Source organism: Hyperolius riggenbachi, chromosome 4, assembly GCF_040937935.1.
Source record: "Hyperolius riggenbachi isolate aHypRig1 chromosome 4, aHypRig1.pri, whole genome shotgun sequence".
NCBI classification, from domain to species: domain Eukaryota; kingdom Metazoa; phylum Chordata; class Amphibia; order Anura; family Hyperoliidae; genus Hyperolius; species Hyperolius riggenbachi.
The window spans coordinates 316,195,415-316,218,790 of NC_090649.1; the positions used below are offsets into that span (position 1 = coordinate 316,195,415).

Below are 23,376 nucleotides of genomic sequence, written 5' to 3' on the forward strand. Positions count from 1 at the left end.
ATTAAAGCACAATGCACAGTAAGAGACACTGTCTTTGTGGATTGTTCATTTATTGCCATCCCAATCCATTAGACATGAATAGTTTGATTCAGTCTGCAACGCATTGTGAAAATGTCAGTGCAATATACAATACAATACAATAACATTTGTAAAGTGCTTTTCTCCCATAGGACTCAAAGCGCATAATATAAATGCATAGTGTTAATAATAATGTGCCAGTTTAATCAAGTATCATGTAGTATATATAGTCCTAGCAATGTAATGCATTTCATTTAAAACGGTGCCTTGTGCATTTTTAGAAAATGTAAAGACAAATAAATCAGCCCTGTTTACTGTGTTCAAACCTGGCCCTGATATAACAAGCTGCCAAGCATGGGTTTGTGGCTTTAAAACTACTTGCAGGGGAGGAAGTACCTTTCATAGCCACCCTGTAATCCATGCATGGAATGGAGCATTCTACATTGCACACTAGTCCTGTGTCTGAGCACACTCTGTGCAACATGACATTAGTGGAATGGTTGTGGTGAGTCAGCATAGACATAACACATCAGTGCTTCAGTCTGTGCAAGGGTCACAGTGGGAGAATCGTCAATCCTTTCATGGCATTCAACGCTATATTGTTAAATGTAATTCAACCTGCCATCCAAAGTAGATCAGTCAGTAGGGGTGCACCAAAGCAGTCCTACCATGCTCCTGCCATAGGCACCTTTATTTCCTTGAGTGTTTTCCCATATCCTATGTGTTTTTTTTTCTCCCTATTTTCAGCGGTGCTTACCAAAACAAAATGCAATGTGGTACATTGATCACCAATGTTTCCAATGTCTGTAATAACAAGCAGCTCTGCTCTTGTCATTGTCTACTATACACTGATGTTTTCTCTACAGGATGCAGATGCTTATTCAACACAACAGAGCACCCACAGCTGGTAGTGGATATGGGCCTTCCTAGATAAAGGCTGGAAATTCACTCTGCATTCTGCACAGGGATGTAGAGTGAATGCAGAGAAGATATCCAGCCTATAATATACATTTACAGGCGCCTCTTCTCCTGTAAAGTTGTCTTCTTCTTGTCCTGAGGGATCCGTGTCATGCGACTTGCGCTGCGTATCGCCGCCCCCACCAACCCCTCTGAAAAACGCCATTTGTTTTCTGTACATGAAATAGTGAAATCAAAAGCCATTTTTCCCCGGTTGGGAGGTCTACGTGCCGGAATTTACCCCCAGGACTGATTTACAAGCAGCAGACCAGGCACGTCATTATAACTGCACAGGAGAAGAGGATCCTGTAAATTTGTAATACAGGTTGAATATCTGTTTTAATAAAAGCTTTAAAACAAATCCCATCTGTGTAACTAAGCATCAACCTCCATGCTGTCCTAGAGCATACGGCAGTGTGTCACATGTCAGGTGCAAGAGTCCCTGATCATTAGCCTCACTTTAGAATGTTACACTCTGCTCAGTAAGTACAGCGGTTTCTCAAACAGACATGAAGCGCAGTGGTAACAGATGTCAGTGTACAGACTCACCTTACCACAGAAACAGTACCTCAAAACAAATATGCTTACAGAATAGTGTTGACTGACAAAGATGTTGCATGTAATATCCTGAATTCTTGGGACTCCAAAAGCATGCAATGTGTTTCATGTCTTACGTTTGTCCCTCACCTTTGTGGCAAAAGACGTTCTGAGCTCAGATATCCAGCTTTGTGTATATCTTTAGTATAGTCTCCAAATTTGGCTTGTACAGCATATGATCCAAGAAGTACAGCTGTCTCAGGTGGGCAGTACACCTCGTCACTTAGTATGCCATCTTTTACTTGCAGGAAGAACAGTTTCTGAGTGATTTCTTGGATCAGCTCTTCAGACACATCCTCGGGGAAGAATTTGGCTCGAAATTTGAACTGAAGAGGGTTTTCCTTTCTTACTTCTTGTGCTGACACCTAGACACCATGGATTGATAAAGACAAGAATGAAAAAGTATTATGGTGTATTATTAAAGTAGAATTTCCAACAAAAACGGTTATTTAGCCTAAACAGACTTTTAACCTAGATTGCATGGTCAACTTCCCCACAAATCCTAATACCTGTGCTTAGAAGGCTAATACATGACTCAAGCAAAAGTGGACACTAATAGCCTACTTCCTGATTTTGTACCATCTTAAAAGGAACCTGAAGTGAGAGGAATATGGAGTTTTCATTCCCTTATAAATAATGCTAGTTGCCAGGCTGTTATGCTGAGCTTTTGGCTTTAGTTGTTTGAGTCATACACCTGCAACAAGAATCCAGCCAGTGGAGTCAGACCAAAGAAAAAGCATCTGATCATGTTCTTGTTCATTCTTGGACAGTTGCTTAAAGTATAAGACCTTAATTCCTATGTGCACTTAAAAATAGCCCGATTTTTCCACCCGAAAACAGACATATTGACGAATTCTATGTTATTTATAGATTTTTTCATACGTGTCCATTTGCAATGAATCCGCTGTGTCTGGTGCAGATTGTGCCATGCAGACGCTGGATGGAATCAGATATGTCATCAGAGGAATGTTATGTATGACATGTTTTATTACACGTCCAATCCAATGGACACCCCAGAAAAACTAGTAGTGTTTTTTCTGTGCTGCAGACATTCCAGTGCATCCACTGACAATGCGCATGCCACAAATTTGATATTGTGGGAACTGAGCCTTAGAGGCAGCAGGGAAGTCAGGCAACTCGCATTGTTTATTAGAGAATACCGAGATCATGGTCTTCACATTCCTCTCCCTTTAGGCTCTGTTTACACTTGTGCAGTGCAATTCTTCCACTGCGGTGGAGCCTGCCACAGAAGAAAAGCACCAAAGCTACTTTCACATTACCTTGTGGCAGACAGCGCCGACAGGGTAATGTGCATCGGCCCACTCCCCACTGTCCCCTGCTGGACAGAAAGTACGTCATCAAGATTCCAGTTGGTCCGCACATGCATGCCACACCACATTCCATCGTTCATACTCACTGCGTCGCTATAGACTTCTATTACCGCATAAACCGTACGTTAAGCAAAAATCATGTGGTAACGCAGATGACTCTGTGGCAGGTATGTGGCGATTTAATGTGTACCAGAGCTGAATGTACTAAAAAGATTTATACATGCCTGGGGCTTCCTCCAGCTCCATAAGTTCGGATCGCTCTCACGGCACCGTCCTCCACTGTCCGCAGCTACGGGAATCGGGTCCCCGCACTTCCGTCAGTCGGAGCCAGTCTGACATAAGAGAAGTGCACTCTGCGTATCTCTACCGCAGCTGCTGGAGAGATACGTAGAGGTCACATTTCTTGTGCGTAGACTGGAGCCGACTGACGGCAGTGATGAGACCTGGTTCCCGAAGCTGCGGACTGCGGCGTGGGAGCGATCCGAGCTTATTAGGCTGGAGGAAGCCCCAGGTATGTATAAATCTATTTTTATAGTTCAGCTCGGAGTCCCTTTAAGGACTTTGTGCTGCATTACAAAGGGCTCTTTCACATGCTCCAATTAAATTGCATTATGCTGCAACCAGAAAGCACTTACTTCCAGTAATTGGGTGGCTAAATGGCACATTTAACGTGGTGTTTTCTGGTTCGTCTGAAAGACTCCAAAAAAATCGCTGCTTGACCATGACAATAAAATTTGCAGACACATGAGAGGCAGCCACTATCACTCTTGCAGTGCCCAAAAGTTACATAACATGCATGCGCTAATGCAATCACCTCTACTTGGATGTATGCCATTGCCATGCATACATGTTATGTAACTTTTGAGTATTGCAAGAGTGAGAGTGGTTACTTCTAGCTTGGCTGCAAAGTTTGTTGCCGTGGTTATGTAGCTCTTCTCCGGATGTAGCAAGTGGTTGGGGGTGGAGAGATGTAAATGAATCCTCCAAACGCTTCACATGGCAGAGTGCCAAATCCATCAGTGTGCTAATGGCACAACATTTGTTGTTTGGTTTAATATAAAGATTTATAAAGTAAACCAGAGACGGGATAGTTAAAAGATTTGATACTTACCCGGGTGTTCTCCAGCCCCATAACGCCTGGCTCCCTCTCCGTCCTCCCGCAGTCTGCCCCGGTAACTGGCTCAGTCGCGTCAGTCGGAGTCCTCTGTGCATGTGCGGAACCCGCACATGCACAGGAGACCCCGACTGACGCGACTGAGCCAGTTACCAGGGCTGATTGCGGCTGAACGGCAGACTGCGGGAGGACAGCATGGGACGAGCTTATGGGGCTGGAGGAACCCTCGTGTAAGTATCAAATCTTTTAATCATCTTGTCTCTGGTACACTTTAAAAGCGAAAAAGAAAAAATTTACACCTACCGATATTTACGTAAAGCATTTGTTTGTTAATGGGTTTCTGAGGTAACACTGGATTTTGATAGTTGCTCTTTAATTTATGGAGCTTCCATGCAATAATAAATATGGTTTTAATGCTAAAAAAAAAAAACCTTTGGTTTATTAAAAATAGAGTTCATTATTTTGTAATAAAACGACACATGAGCTGAGCAGTTGTTAATTACCAAGCTGTTGTAAAGTATTGCACTTATATGTTATACATTACAAATAAACATTAACAGTCACACAGAAGATCTGCACATTTTAGTTTACATTTCTGTTAATAAATAAGGGAATACATGTAATAGACTATAGTATCCTTTGCCCCCCTTGCTCTTCCTGTAGCAGCCATTATTACTCAGTAACAGTAGGTGTTGCTACCAAGACTGGGACCACATTATTCACTCCGTGTTTCATTCAATAGATAAATCTTGATTGGATTCTGTGGATAACTGCTCAACTTTTGTAGGCCCGATTCAATCACAATTTTCTCTACTTACACGTGCGCACAATCAACATGTGAATGGGTGATTCCAGACATAAAAAAAGAAAAATGCTCCCATTGACAACACAGCCACTCCAATTTTCTTGATGAATCTGAAATGTACGGCTAGATTCCTGACCCAGGAAGCAACCCTGATATAGAGGTCTGGTCCACTGGGCAATAAGATGGGGGCAAAGCAAGCAAACAACCAAAACTAAACTTATATGTCTGCTTTAGGATTTAAAACCAACACAGGAAAACAGCCTTGCACTGCTCTGTGGAAAGGAGAAGGGGGAGGGTGTGTGAGGCTGTCAGCCCAGAGGCACTGAACAATAATTCATTGCTGCTGAGCCACACTGACAAGTGTTTTGTGCAGTGTCTGTGCTACATTTTCAAAAAAGGTATTCTCATGGACTTGAATGAGAACTGTGGAAAAATCACAGCGATTTAGAAAAATCAAGTCAATGAGAAAGCGTTTTCCAAAACCCTGCACAGACGCTGCACAAAACGCTTGTCAGTGTGGCTCAGCCCAAAGGGAGATCATAGGATCGCAGTCATTTCTAACAATGAAAATTTAGCATCGGTATGCACCTTAACATAGGACTGAAAATAACAGTAGACAACATCTCCGACATACCATTCAGAAAGGTTCCCTAAGTGGTATGAAAAAATGTTAAAGAGAACCCGAGGTGGGGATCTTAGAATGAAATCTCTACACAGAGGCTGGGTCTGGCTATAGTGCCCAGCCTCTGTTGCTATTTGAATTCCCCCTAAGTCCTCCCTGCGCTCCGCTCTCCCCCATAAATTACAGCCGTGCTGTCGACACTCAGCGTGTCGCAGCGGGCTGTTTACCTCCCTAGTGTCACTCACGCCGCTCCCCCCGCCTCCTGCAGAGCGCCAATCCCTGCCCATGTCCCTTCCCTCGCCGCTGATTGGAGGGAAGGGACGCGGGCGGGGACCGGCGCTCTGCAGGAGGCGGGGGGAGCGGCGTGAGTGACATTAGTTAGGTAAACAGTGCCCGACAGCGTGGCTGTTATTTATGGGCTAGAGCGGAGCGCAGGGGGGATTCAAATAGCAACAGAGGCTGGGCACTGTGTAGAGATTTCATTCTAAGATCCCCACCTCGGGTTCTCTTTAACACAAGGTTTTCCCATTAAAAATGGCTTTATCAGGGGAAGTGCAATTTGAAAGCTTTGAGAAACATGTTGTTTTAAACCATCAATGAACTTGGCTGTAGTCTGAAAAGCCTTTTGAATGACACAGGTAAAGCACTTTTTTGGAACATGTCCTATTTGCATTAGTTAAACAGTTACTGGATGACTACAGGTGAAGAAATTACAACCATCTCAGGAATTTGTAGTTGACTGCAGGACTGTAGAAGTGAGCAGCACGCTTACCTTTTTATCCAGTTTCAGCCAAGTTGGGAAGCCCTTATTGTCTGTGTATTGCAGTCCAAAGTACCACACCTCACGCAGACCCACTGTCTTAACCACCTAAAAATACATCACACTTGTCAGTAACTCAATAATATATGCCCCGTAGAAAAGATAATCAGGATTACAGTACATGATTCATTGCTCATTTAGAAAATAAAATGTAATATGAGGGGCTACCTGAAGTATCCATTCACAGTATATTCACTCAGTTTACCCTTCTACTACATGGATTTGTACAATAAAGATTGAATCATTGATGAGCACTTTAACAACAGAGTTCCATGGCTTGAATGCCATTTCCTGATAGCAGAAAGGCCCCTTATTACCAGGCACCAAACTGGCAAGGTAATGTCCAAAGACTTACCATACTCACCAGGAGTGGGTTTGTAAGAAGGGAAGACTATGTCACCACTCTCCTTAAAGAAATCCTTACCCACTGCTGACAGCCATAGGAGTTGGTTAACAGAGCTGAGGGAAACCCTGAGACTTTTAAACCTGCTTTCGATGTGATACCAGCTTTTATAGTGAGGAAGTGTGGGTTTTTAATAATTAGGGAGTGCCAAACTGGTCCTTTTACCCTGATTTCCGCAGAGCTAAACACATATGGAGAATCTTGAAAAGCTTCCCTTGCATCTGCTTAAACTTCTGTACTTTGAATGAATCCAGGGCCGGACCATCAACCAGGCACTGCAAGCACCTGATTGGGGCCCAATGCGGTGTCTAAAGGGCCCCCCTCTGAGCTGCATAGAATGCTGTGGCTGCCGTGCTGTATGTGGATCAGATGGCCCCATCACCAGCATCAGCATGCTGCGCTGAGCCAGTGAATCAATGAGTGCACAATTATCCCTGCCCGGTGCCGTGCCCGCTCGCGGCGCTCCGCTCTGCCTACAGAAGAAATACTGAGGCTGGCTGGCTGAGCGTCGCCGTTGCCATGGCAAACAGATGCTCTCCAGTCCAGTCCTCAGCAAGCGCGCGAATCAGCGTGCGCCGGCATCCTCATTCCCTCCTCGTCATCATGTCAGCTGCTGCTGACGTCATTGGCCCTCTCTCTCTCCGCCTCCCTCCTCGCTCAGTAATTAGAGAGCGTGCACAGCGCAGGCTGAGGCAGGTCAGTGTACATGAGCAGAGGAGCCTGCCATTCAGCAGTGGAATTATGACATAATCATTATATACATATATATGTACAGTATGTATATGTATATATATATATACGTGTGTGTGTGTGTGTGTGTGTGTGTGTGTGTGTGTGTGTGTGTATATGCATATATATCATATGGCGCTTTGAGTCCGCCAGGAGAAAAGCGCGATATAAATGTTCTGTGTTTGTTTGTTTGATATGTGTATATAGTACAGTGATGCTTGAAAGACTAAGATACTTCTTCCGTGAGCAGCTGAAGATGGTGAGCTTACCGCCTGCCAGCTGCACGCACCAGTTCATCGTCCAGGCACTTGCTAGTATTGTTGCTCTTACCGAGCAGCTACGTACTTATAGCTATTCGAAATATAGATTTAAAGGGAACCAGAGATGAAATAAAGAAAAGATTTTATACGTACCTGGGGCTTCCTTACAGCCCATACGCACGGATCGCTCCCACGCCGCCGTCCTCTGCTGCCTGCAACTACGAGAACCGGCTCCCATCACTGACGTCATCGGAGCCAGGCTACGCAGGAGAAGTGCGCGCTCTACGTATCTCACCAGCAGCTGCTGGAGAGATACACAAAGAGCGCACTTCTCCTACGCTAGACTGGCTCTGACTGCCGGCAGTGATGGGAGGCGGTTCTCGTAGTTGCAGGCAGCGGAGCACGGCAGCGTGGGATTGATCCGTGCGTATGGGGCTGGAGGAAGCCCCAGGTACATATAAAATCTTTTCTTTATTTTATCTCTGGTTCTCTTTAAATTAGACAACTTTGACCATGGGAGAGGGGGGGTGGGGGTTAACTTACCTATGCAGCTGTCTGATCTGATGCGCTCCATTTGCGGCACACGTTGCATACCACGTCACTCCCTTGCTTCCTCCTTCAACCTGGAAGTAGAAAGTGTGACGTGGTATGCAACAAGTGTCGCAAATGAAACTCATCAGATCAGACGACCGCATGGGTAAATTAACCTCCTTCCAGGTCACAGCTGTGTAATTTAAATTTTGATTCCGAGTAGCTGCGAGTACGTAGTTGCTCATTAAGAGCAATAATACTTGCTAGCATGGGCAGTGGATATCATAGGCACACACCATGTTTGTCACTTGACACCCCAGACACACACACAACACAACCCACCCCCCCCCCCACACACACACACCCCCACACCACACCCACACACCCCCAAAATCCCTTTGTAGTAAACTACAAGGGACCGGGCACTGTAGTGTTCTGTATTTGGAAAGGGCATACTTCAGCATATAAAGTATACTATCTGTACTGTATTTAAGAATTGTGAGTCAATTTTTAATTTCATTGCTTAAAGCAAGCACAGACAGTGTCTACCTCCCCACTGCAATACCTACTCTCCCTCCTACCTGCTGCAGCTACCTAACTTCAATACAGCCCACCGCAGCTACCTATCCTCCATACCTACCACCTACCTAATCTAGCTACCTACTCTCCATTTGCCTGCCCAGCCCCAGCTACTTACCCACCCTACTGCCTTCCCAGCTATATATGTGGATCATTGCTGCATTTCATTTCTGGAGATGATAAATTAAATGGGGTTTGTAGGGTAATTGCTGCATGTTTAAATGTGTTTGGGGGTAATTGCGGTCATGCATATGTAGTAATTGCTGCTTTTCATATGTGGGGGTAACAGCTGCATTTTATATATGAAGGTAATTTCTGCATTTTATATATGAGGGTAATTTATGCATTTCATATATGGCAGTAATTGCTGCATTTTAAATGTAGAGTGGCCTGTAATGTAGGAGTTTTTTCTTAACTAAAACCACCACCGTACCCAGTATAAAATTGCTGTGTTGGCACTCTGTGATAAATAAGTTGATTTTGGGTCGCAGTTTGGTCACTGGGGGGGGGGGGTTGGTTGGGAGAGGGGGGGCCCAAATCTGCCACTTTGCTTAGGGCCCCATTTGGCCTTAATCCGGCTCTGAATGAATCAGTCATGCAATAAGCTGCAGTACCCAGCAGTAATTTACTAGTGGGGTAACAAAGCTTGCTGAAATAGTTTAGAATTAAACCTATGGTTTACACTATAAGTCTAGATAGGCATTTATTGAGTGTCACATGGTCACACCAGCAGGTGAAATCCAGACAGCCAGGAAAAAAGTTGCCCTGCAGTGGCAAGCACCTCTGGCCTATGAAAAACATGTTCTTTTCACAAGTTTGCTTCAGTACACATATGTATTTATATTCAATTATTATACTGATTGCTATCAGAAATTGTATTTAGATGAAATTTAGCATTCTCTAAATCATTTTTTTCCCAGCAACATTATAACTTTAAGATGATGTAAATCAGATGAATGCAAAAGAAAGTGTATTACTATACTTGCCTGCACAGCGTGCCAGGAGGGAGCTTAATGGTTTTAGGAGAGCAGTTGGACACCAGTGATCCATTACAACAGTATTTTGTATTTTATATTACAAAATAAAACTTTTAGCAATTCAATTTTAAATGCCCGTTTTTCCTATGAAAGAGAACGAAACAAGGAGCCTAAACTAGTGCTTTCATTGGGTGTGAACTAGATGATGCCCTGTATTTATCTACCATGTAAGAGTTACAGAGTAGAGTAGCTAAGGTCCTACAGATGACAGCTGCTTGGCAATGACACAGAACAAACCGTGGTAACCAGAAGCTTCAGGCATTTCTTTAAAAAAAGAAAGACAAAAAAGCTCCCACTGCAACATGCAGGTGTCCTTCAAATATTAATAAGAAAGCAAGGAAAAACATTTAAATAACCATTAGTGAGCTGTAAGGGGTACAATCAGATGTTTATTGAGTATACTGATATTTACAGGGAAAAATGAACACATTTTCTTTTGTTTGTTAAAAAAAAACATTAAGTAGCAGCTTTAAAGATCATTAATTATTTAACGATGGTTTGAAAATGAGGGCAGCAAGAGTGATATGAACTGGCAACCAGTTAGGCATAAATTCAAAAGTTCGGATCAGGAATCCAGCCAAAGATGTAAAACAATTACTTTTGGTACACTGAGATTCCTTGCAAATGGACATTCAGCATGTTATTGTTCCCTGTGCAGAGGCTCATTAGCCATACACAATGTGTGCTTTTTTCAGAAGCATAACACTGGATCATGCAGGAGGAATTGAATGTGCACATTCTAATAGGAGTGTTCCAGCTACAAAATCTTCATTCCTCATCCGCGCCAGTTCGTGGAATGCATCAACTAACTAGTACCAGTTTATCAGAATACAATGGGTGTATTTTTTTTCCAATTAATTTATTAACTCATGTCCTTACTAAGCTAATTTATTTAAATAGCAGTCAAAAGAACATAACTGAATAGGAACTCTACTGTTCAGTATAGGTACATAGGTAAATGGCTCACTGACTGAGCACTCTATCAGCCCTTAATTCAATGTACCTATATTGTAACTTGTGATTTGATGCACAAACAGAACAAACAGCTAAGGGTGCACAGAAAAAGGGTGCGGGTGGTAAGGAGAGAAGGGAGCTGCCAAAGTCAAGCAGTCTGTACATTTCATATATTTTTAAATTAATATGTCTCATGTCATATCATTCAATTACCCCCCCCCCCCCCCCCCTTCCTTTTTGTGCATAATGTTATGTAATGGTGATCAGAGCATTCAGCAGTAAACAGGCACTACCTGCAGCCTCAGTAAGTGGAGTAGAGTGTACAGTTCTGTGTCAGATTGTCTGAGTTATTATCTTGCTGCTTGGGTTTTACAGATATATAATGGCACGGGTTTCTAAAGTTTAATGTACTCTCCAACCTGGAATAGATGTACATGTTCTTAATCTCTCCCAGCCATCACATCAATACTGTCTATTTGTAATTAAAACAGGCCATATTTTTCCATCCATACCTGTAAAATCCAATGAGATTTAACTGGTAAAGCTCAGGGACAAATAATCTGTATGGTACATGCAAGGGAATATAAAAAAGTGGACAAAAAAATTAACAATATTGGATATATCAGTAGTTATTGAGACATATAAAGTGCCAGGGGTAGGGTTAAGGTTTAGAGATTGCTCTGCCAAGGAGAACTCAGTTTGATCAGCTGATAGATTTGTAAGGCTCCAATTTGCTGGTCATGGTCATGCATTAAACCAGGAATCAGAACCTTACAAATCCAGGGCTGTGGAGTCGGAATTGAGGAGTCGGAGCAATTTTGGGTACCTGGAGTCTGAGTTTTCATAAACGGAGGAGTTGGATGATTTTTGTACCAAAGCCACAGCCCTGGGAGTCGGAGCAATTTTGGGTACCTGGACTCGGAGCTAGAGTCAGAAATTTCATAAATTGAGAAGTCTGAGTTGGATGATTTATGTACCTGTACAAATCTATCAGCTGATCAAACTGATGACATGTGTCTCATGAGTTCTCCTAGGCAGTGGCCATCTTTATAAGGGTTATAGTTAAAAAGAATGACAAGGGTGTGATTTTGAGCACCACATGGTACTAAAAAAATGTGTCAAGGCCCTTTTCCACTAAGAAATATGATTGCAATTGCAAGCCTTTCTATCTTCCACTACCGGCATTCTACCTCTATTCTGCTGCAATCCATTGGGAATACGGCATTGTTGTGGTTCATTTGCAAGAAAAATAAATTAGCAAGAAAATAATTTGAGTATCACAAGAAAAATGCATAGTGGTGTAATGGCCTTGTATAAGAGCTTATGTGCAACAACAAAAAATGCAGCAGTAAGGCAATAAGTGCAATCAGAGGAAAAAATCATGTTGCAAACGCATCGCACGAATGGAAATGTTTGCTGTGGATTCCATTCGTTTGACTGTGACTAGCATTTTGTGATCCACAGGCGGTGGGAATCTGATCCCAAAATGCTGATAGTGGAGAAGGGCCCTCACTAAGAAATAAGATTTTGGTTAGCTAATGCAAGTAACCAGGCAAATTGAAGTGTACTGCTTATGACGAGACTGGATTAAGAAGAACTTGGTCAGATGAGAGTAATGACCTGATGATTACCTTAAAAAGCTACAGTAGGTTTGTGTGTGTGTATTTTAGAGGCTTATCCAGTCCAAAAAGCAGAGGGAAAACAGTCATATTAATCCCAGCACCATAATGTCTAAGCTCAAATTGAGGAAGAGGAGATAAGCAAGTCTATAACTGGAGCTGTGAACAGCAATCTCCTTCCTCAGTAATAATAAAGCCATTGTCGTATAACGGCACCCATTATGCAGATGTTGACTGTTCAATTTATATGGCTAAAAGTGTGAGCTGTAGTTAATCTGGACCTGTTAACATACCAAATGATGTCAGTGGTATATGTGCCATCAACTGCTAATTGTTTAGGAATGGTTGTTTTAATTAGACATAAATGGAATATAATGCTGGGTTTACACCATACAATTTCCTGTTAGATTTACCTGCCAGATAGATAAAGTTCAGCATGTTGGAAATTTATCTATCTTACGATCTACCTGCCGAGCAATTAGGCATTGTTCTATTTAGCAGGAGATAACCAGAAGACAATGCACCAGAGATAATGACCATTCTCTACAGAAAATAATGTAATTATGCATTTCTAATGCTGGGCATACACAGACCGTTTTTGCGCCGGTATCGAGCCAACGGCTCGATGCCGGCGCGTCACCACGCGTGGATCGATTGCTAATGAGCCGCTCATTTCTTACCATTGTTCTCCCTGCCGGTATCGAGCGCAGTATCGATCCGGCGGGGAATCGGACACATTGGATATTATCAATCGAGCCTGATGGCTCAATTGATAAGCCTCCCTCCTGTCCGTGTATGCCCAGCATAACAGAAAATCTAACAGAAGAATCTAAAGGTGCATACACACGCACTACTAAAGAGAACGACGGGTCCGTCAGACCCTCCTGCTGGGCAGTCATTCTCCTGACAGTAGTGCGTGTGTACAGTCTGTTTGCAGACTGATAAGGCTGTTTCTGAATGATCTGCTCAGCGACGTTCGTTTTCTTTAGTAGTGCGTGTGTACGCACCTTTCAGAAAATTGTATGGTGTAAACCCAGCATTAAAGGGATATTGAGCAGGTTTTAAAATCCCAATTTGTACTTACCTTGGGCTTCCTCCAGCCCACCATAGGCAGCAAGGTTCCCCGGCGTCCTTCTGGCTCCTCTCCCGGTCCTGCTGGTGGCTCCGTTAATTGGCGAGTTCTGCCTGAAGTCACCAGTACAAGTCGCACTTACCAGCATCATCATGCCCGCCGCTACGCGTCATCACGTCAGCTGGTGTGAGAGTCCTGAGCCGAACTACGCATGCACAGGGCTCTCACGCCAGCCGGCATGATAGCGTGTAACGTACGTGCCGTGGACTGGTACTACAGGTGGAAGTCGCCAATTAACGGAGCAGCCAGCGGGATCAGGAGAGGAGCCAGGAAGATGCTGGGGGAACTCACAGCCTACGGTGGGCCGGAGGAAGCCCCAGGTAAGTACAAATTGTGATTTTAAAACCTGCTCAGTATCACTTTAATGCAAACCAGTTTTCTATGGTGAAATGTACAACACACTGCCCAAAAATGACTTAAAGAGAGTCTGAAGCGAGAATAGATCTCGCTTCAGACCTCATATATAGCAGGGGCACGTGTGCCCCTGCTAAAACGCCGCTATCCCGTGGCTTAACGGGGGTCCCTGTCCCCCCAAACCCCCTCCGTAATGCGGGGGAGCACTTCCTGGTTGGGGCAGGGCTAACCGCCGCAGCCCTGCCCCACGCGCGTCTGTCAGCGCGTATCTCCGCCTCTCCCCCGCCCCTCTCAGTCTTCCTTTACTGAGAGGGGCGGGGGAGAGGCGGCGCTGCGCGTCTGAAGACGCGACTGGAGGCAGGGCTGCAGCCGTTAGCCCTGCCTCCAGGAAGACAATTTCAGCGACCAACTTTCCGACCAACTTTTGCGGGGGGTGGGTTGGGGGTAAAGGGACCCCCGTTTAGCCGCGGGATAGCGGCGTTTTAGCAGGGGCACACGTGCCCCTGCTATATATGGGAGCTGAAGCGAGATTTAGTCTCGCTTCAGTGTCTCTTTAAGGTGCCCATTACCAGTGTGATTTTTAACAAACAATCACATTTAATCGATCCAGCACTTTAAAGAATCCAAACTATTGCTATATATTGAAACCAGTTACCACCATATCTTCGAAAAATCTGCCATACCAATCAACCAGTTCTTTGAGGAAACAACCGATAATGGGATTGTGGAGAATTAATTGGGCCCACCAGCTTCTCTGTCTTCATACTATACAATTGAAATAATCTAATAAAAAAATATTAACATTCACTAAAAATTGTACTATTAATGGGCACCTTAATCTTTCTCCTTAAAGGGAAGCTTAACTGACATGTGACATAAGTTAGACATGTGCCGAGCACACAAACAAATATTTTGTGCTGCTTTTCTTCTATCTCTGCCTGAAAGAGTTAATATTCAGCTGTGCAATTGACAGTTTTCTCTAGTAGGACACAGTGAACTATAGCTAGTGTTCCATACTGATAAGGGATTACAGGTAGTCCTCCATTAACGAACGAGATAGGGACTGTAGGTTCGTTCTTAACCCGAATCTGTTCTTAAGTCGGAGCAATGTGCTATCTTTGTCCCCTGTACCTCCTCTGTGCCCCCCTGTGCCGCCAGTGCCCCCCTCTGTGTCACCTCTGCCCTCTGTGCCTGCTTATACAAGTTTAAAAGCCATTTTTTCTTTTATTTATTTTTTTTAAGTCCAATATGAAAAAAAAAAAATATTTTTTGGCTTGTTCCCATGGAAAAACTGAATTCATGCCGTTCATATCGGCAGGTTGTTCGTAAGTCGGGCGTTCGTAAGTCGGGAACTACCTGTACAGACAGAAAATAGTTTTCTAGCAGAGAACTTGGCTTCTGGGTGTAGGGGATAGATAAATAGGTCAATAGTTCACATATTTTAGCACTCTGAGGCCTAGTGCACACCAAAACCGCTAGCAGATCCACAAAATGCTAGCGGTTTTGGGTGCAGATGAGTGAGTATAGTCCCAGTGCACACCGAGCAGATCTTGATGCGATCCGCCGGGTGTTCACCGGCCGCATCCGCATCAGCGTGGCTAATGTATCCCTATGGGCTGATGCACCCCGGTGGTTTGAGGTTTTAAGCAAACTGCAAACGTGCAGCAAGAGGCACGTTTGCGGCTTGGTAAAAACCTCAAACCGCCGGTGACAAAACAATAAATCTTTTTTTTAAGATTTTAAACATAAAATAAGGGAAACCTAAAAGTAATTCTTAGGCGTAGGTGACTAGATATAATTGTTTATCTCGTTACTTTATTTTCACTGTTTGGAGCAGGAAGTTTGGTAAAAAATTTTTTACCAATATCTGGTTTTGACTCACCTATCCAACCCTGCCTGGTGCTTAAACCTAGAGTTTGCCCTAAAACTATACCTTGAGGCTGGTTTCACAGTGGGACGTTACAGGCGCACGTTAGAGCAGCCTGTAACGCAGCCCACCGCACAGTAATGAAAAATCAATGGGGCTGTTCACAGTGCGGACGTTGCGTTACATTGTAACGCTGCGTCACAAGACAACTTACTGCATGCAGTACTTTGGACGCGGCTGAGCCGCGTTAGACTGCTTGCACATGCTCAGTAATGTTGGGGAGGAGCGGAGAGCGGCCAGGCATATGGCTAATTAATATGCACTGCACGTTATGACGTGCAGTGTTTACTTCCTGGAGCAGCCGCTCTGTGCGGCGATTGGCCGGCGGGACCACGTGATGCCGCATGTGCACAAGAGTGCGCATCACGGCATCACTGACGCCAGAGTGAGCTGCACAACGCGGCTCACTCTGACGTCCAGATCCAGCACCACCAGGCGTTGAGTTAGGGGGACGTTATGCGACCTTAACGCCCCCTCTAACGCAACGTCCTGGTGTGAAATTAGCCTGAATCATATCTCCAGCAAATCTTAAAATCTGTTGGGGGACAAGAAGGAATACTCAACTCACCGCTGAAGCTGACACATTCTTTTAAGTTTTTCTTTTACTGTAATACGTCATGTTCACTCGTACAGTAAATAAGAGAACATAATAGATGTAGTTCAACCAATACATGAAATCCCCTAATAATAGCGCTAATTCCGTAAAGTAGCAATAATACCATAATTAATGAGGTTATGATCTGGTGATTCTATAGGTTAGAGGCTCAGGCATACAGTCACTGCATACCAGCCAGGAGCACAAGCTGGACATGAATGCCTGTAGATAAAAAATGGCTGCACAACAAAGAATTATAACCACTGCTGCTATGCCCATATGTCCTGGATGCTTATATTGCTGAATACCTTCACTGGTACCAGCCACATACATAGCCCACGAAACCTACCTGATCGAAAAGCTGTTTGCCCGTAGTGTTTGGCTGTATGGCAAATTCCAGCTCGGCGTCCATGGTGGTCACCCGTACATTGACCTGAAATGAAAGAAAATGTCTTATTAAACTACAGTACAATATGTTAGGATGTATTTGCATCTATTTAATGTGTTTGATTTCAGTTGTGTAGACAGTGTAAAAATAATCTGTAAAATATGCAGTTGGCTTGCATGCAGTGAACTGAGACTATTGAGCTGGTAAGTGTCTTCACCATCCACCTTAACTAGATTGCCATACACAACAGTCCCATCACTCAACAAAGCTGTATTTTGGTATAGGGTATTTGTTATATTTAAAGGACATCCAAGATACCCTTGTTATCTCTTTCCTGCTCTCAGAAGCCATTTACTGACAGGAAAGTATTTTATGGCTGTAATTACTTATCAGTGAGGGTTATGCTATAGTCTGACCCAGTCCGACCTGGTCCCGACCGAGACAGAAACTGTCACTTTCATACCTGATGTTTAACTCTTTCAGACAGAGAAGAACATAAAGGAACACATCCTAGTTATTTGTGTGCCTGGCACTGTACATACACATGTCTATCTCATCATGTCACCTCGGTTGTCCTTTAAACACTTTTACCAACATATTTCTATATATCCCACACTCATTTCAAGTATTCATTTAATTTACTCTTTTATATATTATTTTAAATTAGCATTTATATGCCAAAAATGCTGACCTATTATACCAAATAACCTTTCACTATACGTATGGACTGAAAAATTGCAAACGCTCAGCACCATTTGCTGACAAATGTGTATTCTATCGTTTTCATTTTCATTCATACTTGAAACACCACAGAAATAATTTTAAGCCATATCTATGTTCATACAAAACCTAAGTAATAAAGTTTATCAATAACTTCCTGTAACAACTTTTCCATTTGTACAACCATTGAAATAACTTACAACCAATCAGCAGACAGTCTCATAAAGATAAGTTTACTCTTCCAACTGATCAAGCCTTTTATCATATCTCATGAAATGCCATCATTTCATCAGTAAAAAACAATAATAATATTTGCCAGTCTCTTGAAAGCACCATAATCCTATTTATATTGTGAATCCTGAACCATTAATGGCCCCATTATACATGAATAAACCGTCATAAGTGTAATATCATAACTCATGTTGTTTTCTTAAAAGGTACCCTAAGTGAGAGACATATGGAGGCTGACATATTTATTTCCTTTTCAACAATACCAGTTGCCTGGAAGCCCTGCTCATCTTTCTGGTCAGTGTCTGAATCACACACCTAAAGCTGCTTGCATGCAGCTTATCTTGTCAGATGTTTGCCAGAAACATCTGATCTGCAAGCTTGTTCAGGGTCTATGGCTAAAAGTATTAAAGGCAAAGGATCAGTAGGACAGCCAGGCAATGAGCATTGTTTAACAATATGGACGGCCTCCATATGTCTCTCATCTCGGGTTCCCTTTAAGTGTGAAGTGATGCTCACTTCAAACATCTAATCTTATTATTCACTTTAGCAAAGAATAAAAATTAACAGTCAGCACTTAAATGTATCAGGTATGCACTACAATGGGGCGAACAACAGGAAGAGACAGGAGCCCAAACAATTGGTTGCAACAATAAAGTATTAATACATGTAATATGAGCCCAACATAACAAAAAAAAAATGTAATGGTACTTCCATTTATCTGGTCAACCATTAACTGTCACCATAATAAGTACTGAGCCTGCCCCAGGACCGTGACACTTCCTATAGATCATGCTGCAGGCTGTGTCCCCATCCTTTGCACTACCTGACCATGCAGGGATCCCCTGTTCATCATGTGGCTACCTTCTATTCTCCACAGCGTTGTGCAGTGCTGCTGCTGGTAGCCAAGAGAAGGGCAAGAGCTATATGCCACTCCTGCTGTGTGTCTGAGGCTGAGGAGGACCAAATGTGTTGTGAGGCTGAGGAGGACCAAATGTGTTGTGTGTCTGGGGCTGAGGAGGACCAACTGTGTTGTGTGTATGGGGCATAATAAGACAGAGGCGCTCACACGCTTTATGGACCTGAACCAGTTTTATATGCTCCTGTACTGCCTGATGAAGCGGGACTGTTGACTGCGAAACACGTTGCGATTTTATGGAGCTGTGAATAAATTGTATATTTTTTACTCTGCATTTGAGTAAATGTCCACTACCAGAGGGAGGTAAGTCCACCTCGACTTCCCTCTTTTTATCATTTTTAGAACATTGTTTTATTCTGCTTGGCGCCTCTGTTCATATATATTAAAACATGGGGCATAAGAAGACCTGCTTCTGATCTCCACTTCTTTGCAGGGAGGGAGTGGGCATTCCTCACCCTCAGCCTAACCAGCACCAGGATCCCAGCCTGTCACATAGACTCCGACACTTCCCCCCTTACCACACTCTTCTGCATGCTGTATTTGGTGGAAGGGGTGGGCAATTCAGCATGATGATGCCAGCAAAGGAGTATCAAGAGAGGAGATTCGGCCTACACTATCTGGTATGGTACGAGGTACTAACACATGATGAATCAGGGTTCCCTGGATGGTCAAGCAGGGGAAGCAGCCTGCCGAGCGGTCTAGGCATTCTAAGGGGCTCCTGGTATAGGCTCAGGACTCAGTATTTATGTATTGTTGTGACAGTTAATAGTTGACAAGGTAATACATAAATACCCATTTAAAGACAAAACATCCATGTGACTTGTCCAACACCTTACAGCAGGGATATCTAACTGGTCCTTCGAGGGCCGAGGTCCTCACACATTTTTGACACAGCTCAAATAAATTGATGGGTCTGAATCAGGAAAGGTGTGGTCATCAGGTAGAACACATTCCTCTATTTCTCAGTCCATCCTAAACACTGGCACGGTGGCGTAGTGGTTAGCTCTCTCGCCTTGCAGCGCTGGGTCCCTGGTTCGACTCCCAGCCAGGGCACTATCTGCAAAGAGTTTGTATGTTCTCTCCGTGTCTGCGTGGGTTTCCTCCGGGCACTCCGGTTTCCTCCCACATTCCAAAAACATACGGATAAGTTAATTGGCTCCCCCTAAAATTGGCCCTAGACTACAGTACGTACACTACATAATATAGACATATGGCAATGGTAGGGATTAGATTGTGAGCTCCTTTGAGGGACAGTTAGTGACAAGATATATATATATACACTGTACAGCGCTGCGTAATATGTCGGCGCTATATAAATACTAAATAATAATAATAATAATAATAATAATCTGGACCTCCAGGCCTGGAGTTCAAAACCTGTGCCTTACAGGGAATTAAATCCCTAGTAAAAGCTGACTCTATGGTATTTAAAGTAAACCAGAGATGTAGATTAAAGTGGAATTGAAATAATAATAATAAAAAAAAAAAAGCGTTTCACTTACCTTGGGCTTCTGCCAGGGGCTGGCAGAAGCCCAAGGTAAGTGAAACGCTTTTTTTTTTTTTTATTATTATTGCAAACACCCTGTCCCGCGCCGGTCCTCCGCAATTCTCCGTTCTCCCACCGCCAGCTGCTTTTGGTTCTGTCGTAAGTCAACGGCAATTGCGCCTGCGCACCCCGAGTCTTGCGTATCTTTCTAGCATCCTGTCCTATTAGCACAGGACGCTATTGCGGAGAAAGATGTGTGGCCTGCCGCAAGTGCAGTTGCCGAGTCCACCGAACCGAAAGCGGCAGTAGAAAGGAGAATCGTGGAGGACCGTCATGGGACAGGAAGGCTGCAAGGGGCTGGCAGAAGCCCCAGGTAAGTGAAACTCTTTTTTTTAATTATTATTTCAGTTCCGATTTAAGAAAGATTTGATACTTACCCAGGGCTTCCTCCAGCACCATAATCACGAATCCCTCGCCGTCTTCCCGCAGTCTGCTGTTCAGCCGCAATCAGCCCTGATAACTGGATCATTCGCGACAGTGAGGGTCTTCTGCGCATGCGCGGACCTCTAATCGATTTTCCATAGAAGTGAAGGGAAAATCAATTAGAAATCAGATCGGACCTGTTAGAAATATTTGATGTGACAGTAAATCTGTCAGAAAATTGGATCATGTGTACCTAGCATTAGAGTAGAAAACCACATTTAAAACAGCACCACAGATAAGTATTATTAGTGCTGTGATTACTTTTTGGCATTTTTGCTGGCATTAAGCATTAAGCTTAATACCAAAGCTGCTTAACAAAAGTTACTGGTCTACTAACTTGTTAATAGTCTTTTGTGCAGGTCATTTCTCAGGTGGAAAATAACTAAGGAATGTACTGAGGTATTAGATAAGTTTGCTTTAAAATATGTCTATAAGCATTAGATAGATACATAACTATGGAAATTCTCTGATGGGACATACTAAATCAGAAAGCTGTATTAGCAAGCACAACTGCCAGCCTCAGTCCCCACAATCTGGGAACATAAACCTGAACAATATTTTAACATTTGCCAAACTGCTAAACAAAACATGTTTTATTTCTGTCAGCATCTCAATTGGAAAGAAAGCCAAACTTCCTGTTGCAGATGATCCACTGAAAATGTAGACAAATCACCCCAAACACAACATGAGCAAAGGAAATGTTTCAGACTTTCCTCATACTATACATAACCAAAATCTTTCTGGCTTTAGTTCTACTTGATGCTTGGCTTATGAGGGTAATTGTGTTCCTATAAGATATATGGGCCCATATGCAATTAACTTTTTCTCCTCAGTTTTCTCATACGAGATAATTTTTCATCTTTTGTTTAAAATAACTTTCTAGCACTCTGCAAAACTATTCTCAGTATTTTCTTGCTTGCTGATTGTTTGAAAGGCATTTTATTTTTTATTTTTATTTTTTTTTTTTTTTTTTTTTTTTTTTTTAAACTCAGTACACATACCCAGCTTCATGAGTAGTCAGTTACATGGGGCATTAGCAGTTTCTTTTCTTGCCATACCCCTAAACTGAAATGTGTAATCATCATAGTTTAAATATCATGAGTTGGTAAGCGTTAAGTAGGTATCACTGTATTCCTCTTCATCACTGCGCCCTTATTTCTCCCGACTACCTGACTGTTGCTGGGACTATTATCTAGTTATCTTACTCATACAACAATCCTATACATGGGCCCCATCCACAGCCTGCAAATACTCCTCTCATCTCTCCATCTTCTCCCTTAAAGGGTATCTGTACCTTGCGACTAACATACGCATCTCAGACTTACCATTCATAGTCACTCAGACATCCATTCTCTCCCCGGGGTCCCCCGTCCCACCCCAACACCAACCATTACCGCCCACTTCCAACCCCAACAACCCTCTCTGATGACTCCGAATTCTCAGCTCATTCCCTCCCCAGGGTAAACCTAACCAAGATTAGCCACAAGACTTCTCCATATTTCTTCTACCTTATTCGTGGTTCCCAGCTCCATGTTCTTACACAGTTCATCCATCTTGGCAAACCATTCTCCTATATCTAGCCCAGACGGATTTTTCCAGTTGTTAGCGATAATACTTTTGGCAATAATCGTGCCATATTCTTTAATCAGTGAGCATCCCGGGCTTTCTTTTTTAACTGTATAACTGAGGATTGCTTCCTTCGGGGTAAGTTCAAATTTTCCTTTTAGCAATCTCCTGGCCAGAAGGATGAAATCATCCCAAAATTTTCTGACTATCGGGCACTGCCACCACATATGTAAGGTATCTCCGTCCCCCTGTCCACACCTCCAACACATCACCTTGCGGTTTGCAAACTTACCAACACGGGATGGTGTCATGTACCATCTACCAATTGTTTTAAATTGGGTCAATTGTAATCTTGGATCTTTGATTTTAAAAGTATTTACCCATATTTGAGGCCATAACCCTTCCAGAGAAAGGCATTTTATTTAATATTTAGGAGAAAACTCAGGTGAAAAAGTTAATTGCATATGGGCCCAGGAGTGATGTTTCTCCCGAAGATCCAACATTTTTGCAACTATTTCAGCTGAGCTTATTTCGCCACAATAGGCAACTTTCTCTTACACTACTTGCCAGCTTTACTCTTCAATAAAAAAAATCCTGTTCAATGTTTTGTAAATGAATAAAAAAAAGAAAAAAACAAACTAGGTAAATATTTTAAAAAGTAATGCAAACAAAAACAATGTTGAGTTAAACCTTGTGTTTCAATGATTGTGGTGTTGCGGTGCGCAGAAGCGTATTTTTAACAATACACTTCCATGCATTTCCATAACAGGAAGTGATCCCCAGCATCACTTCCTGTTTGGCTGTTAGCCAGAAGGGGATTACTGTGTACTAACGCAGTAATCCCCAAAGGCCTGTTTTTGAAGGTGCGGTGCGGCCCCCGGTTTAACACCGGTTTTCAGTGTGAAACCAGCCTAAAGGTTATTATAATGTTGTGCATCTTTTAGAGAAGAGAGGATGTTCTGAATTCAGGTCCGCTTTAAAAGGGAAAAAATCCTTCCAGGCTCCAGATAGCTTGTATGTGTGATACAAAATGCTGAGATCAGTACACCTCATATAACATAAATGTACCCTAAAATGCTGAGATCAGTACACCTCATATAACATAAATGTACCCTAAAATTCTGAGATCAGTACACCTCATATAAAGTAAATGTACACACTACATTGCATAGTTTGCCTGGCTATGCACCATGCTTTCCTCA

General features: G+C 43.1%; 1 protein-coding gene across 1 annotated transcript in view; it reads right to left on the reverse strand.

Moving 5' to 3' along the window:
* EZR (ezrin) overlaps window positions 1–23,376 on the reverse strand; it is a 123,248-nt gene that overhangs the window by 41,584 nt on the left and 58,288 nt on the right. The window contains exons 3-5 of the mRNA XM_068231690.1: window positions 16,734–16,817; window positions 6,217–6,312; window positions 1,663–1,937 (exon numbers count right to left, since the gene is read on the reverse strand). Coding sequence (XP_068087791.1) covers window positions 1,663–1,937; window positions 6,217–6,312; window positions 16,734–16,817 — 455 coding nt within the window. The remainder of the gene's footprint in view (window positions 1–1,662; window positions 1,938–6,216; window positions 6,313–16,733; window positions 16,818–23,376) is intronic.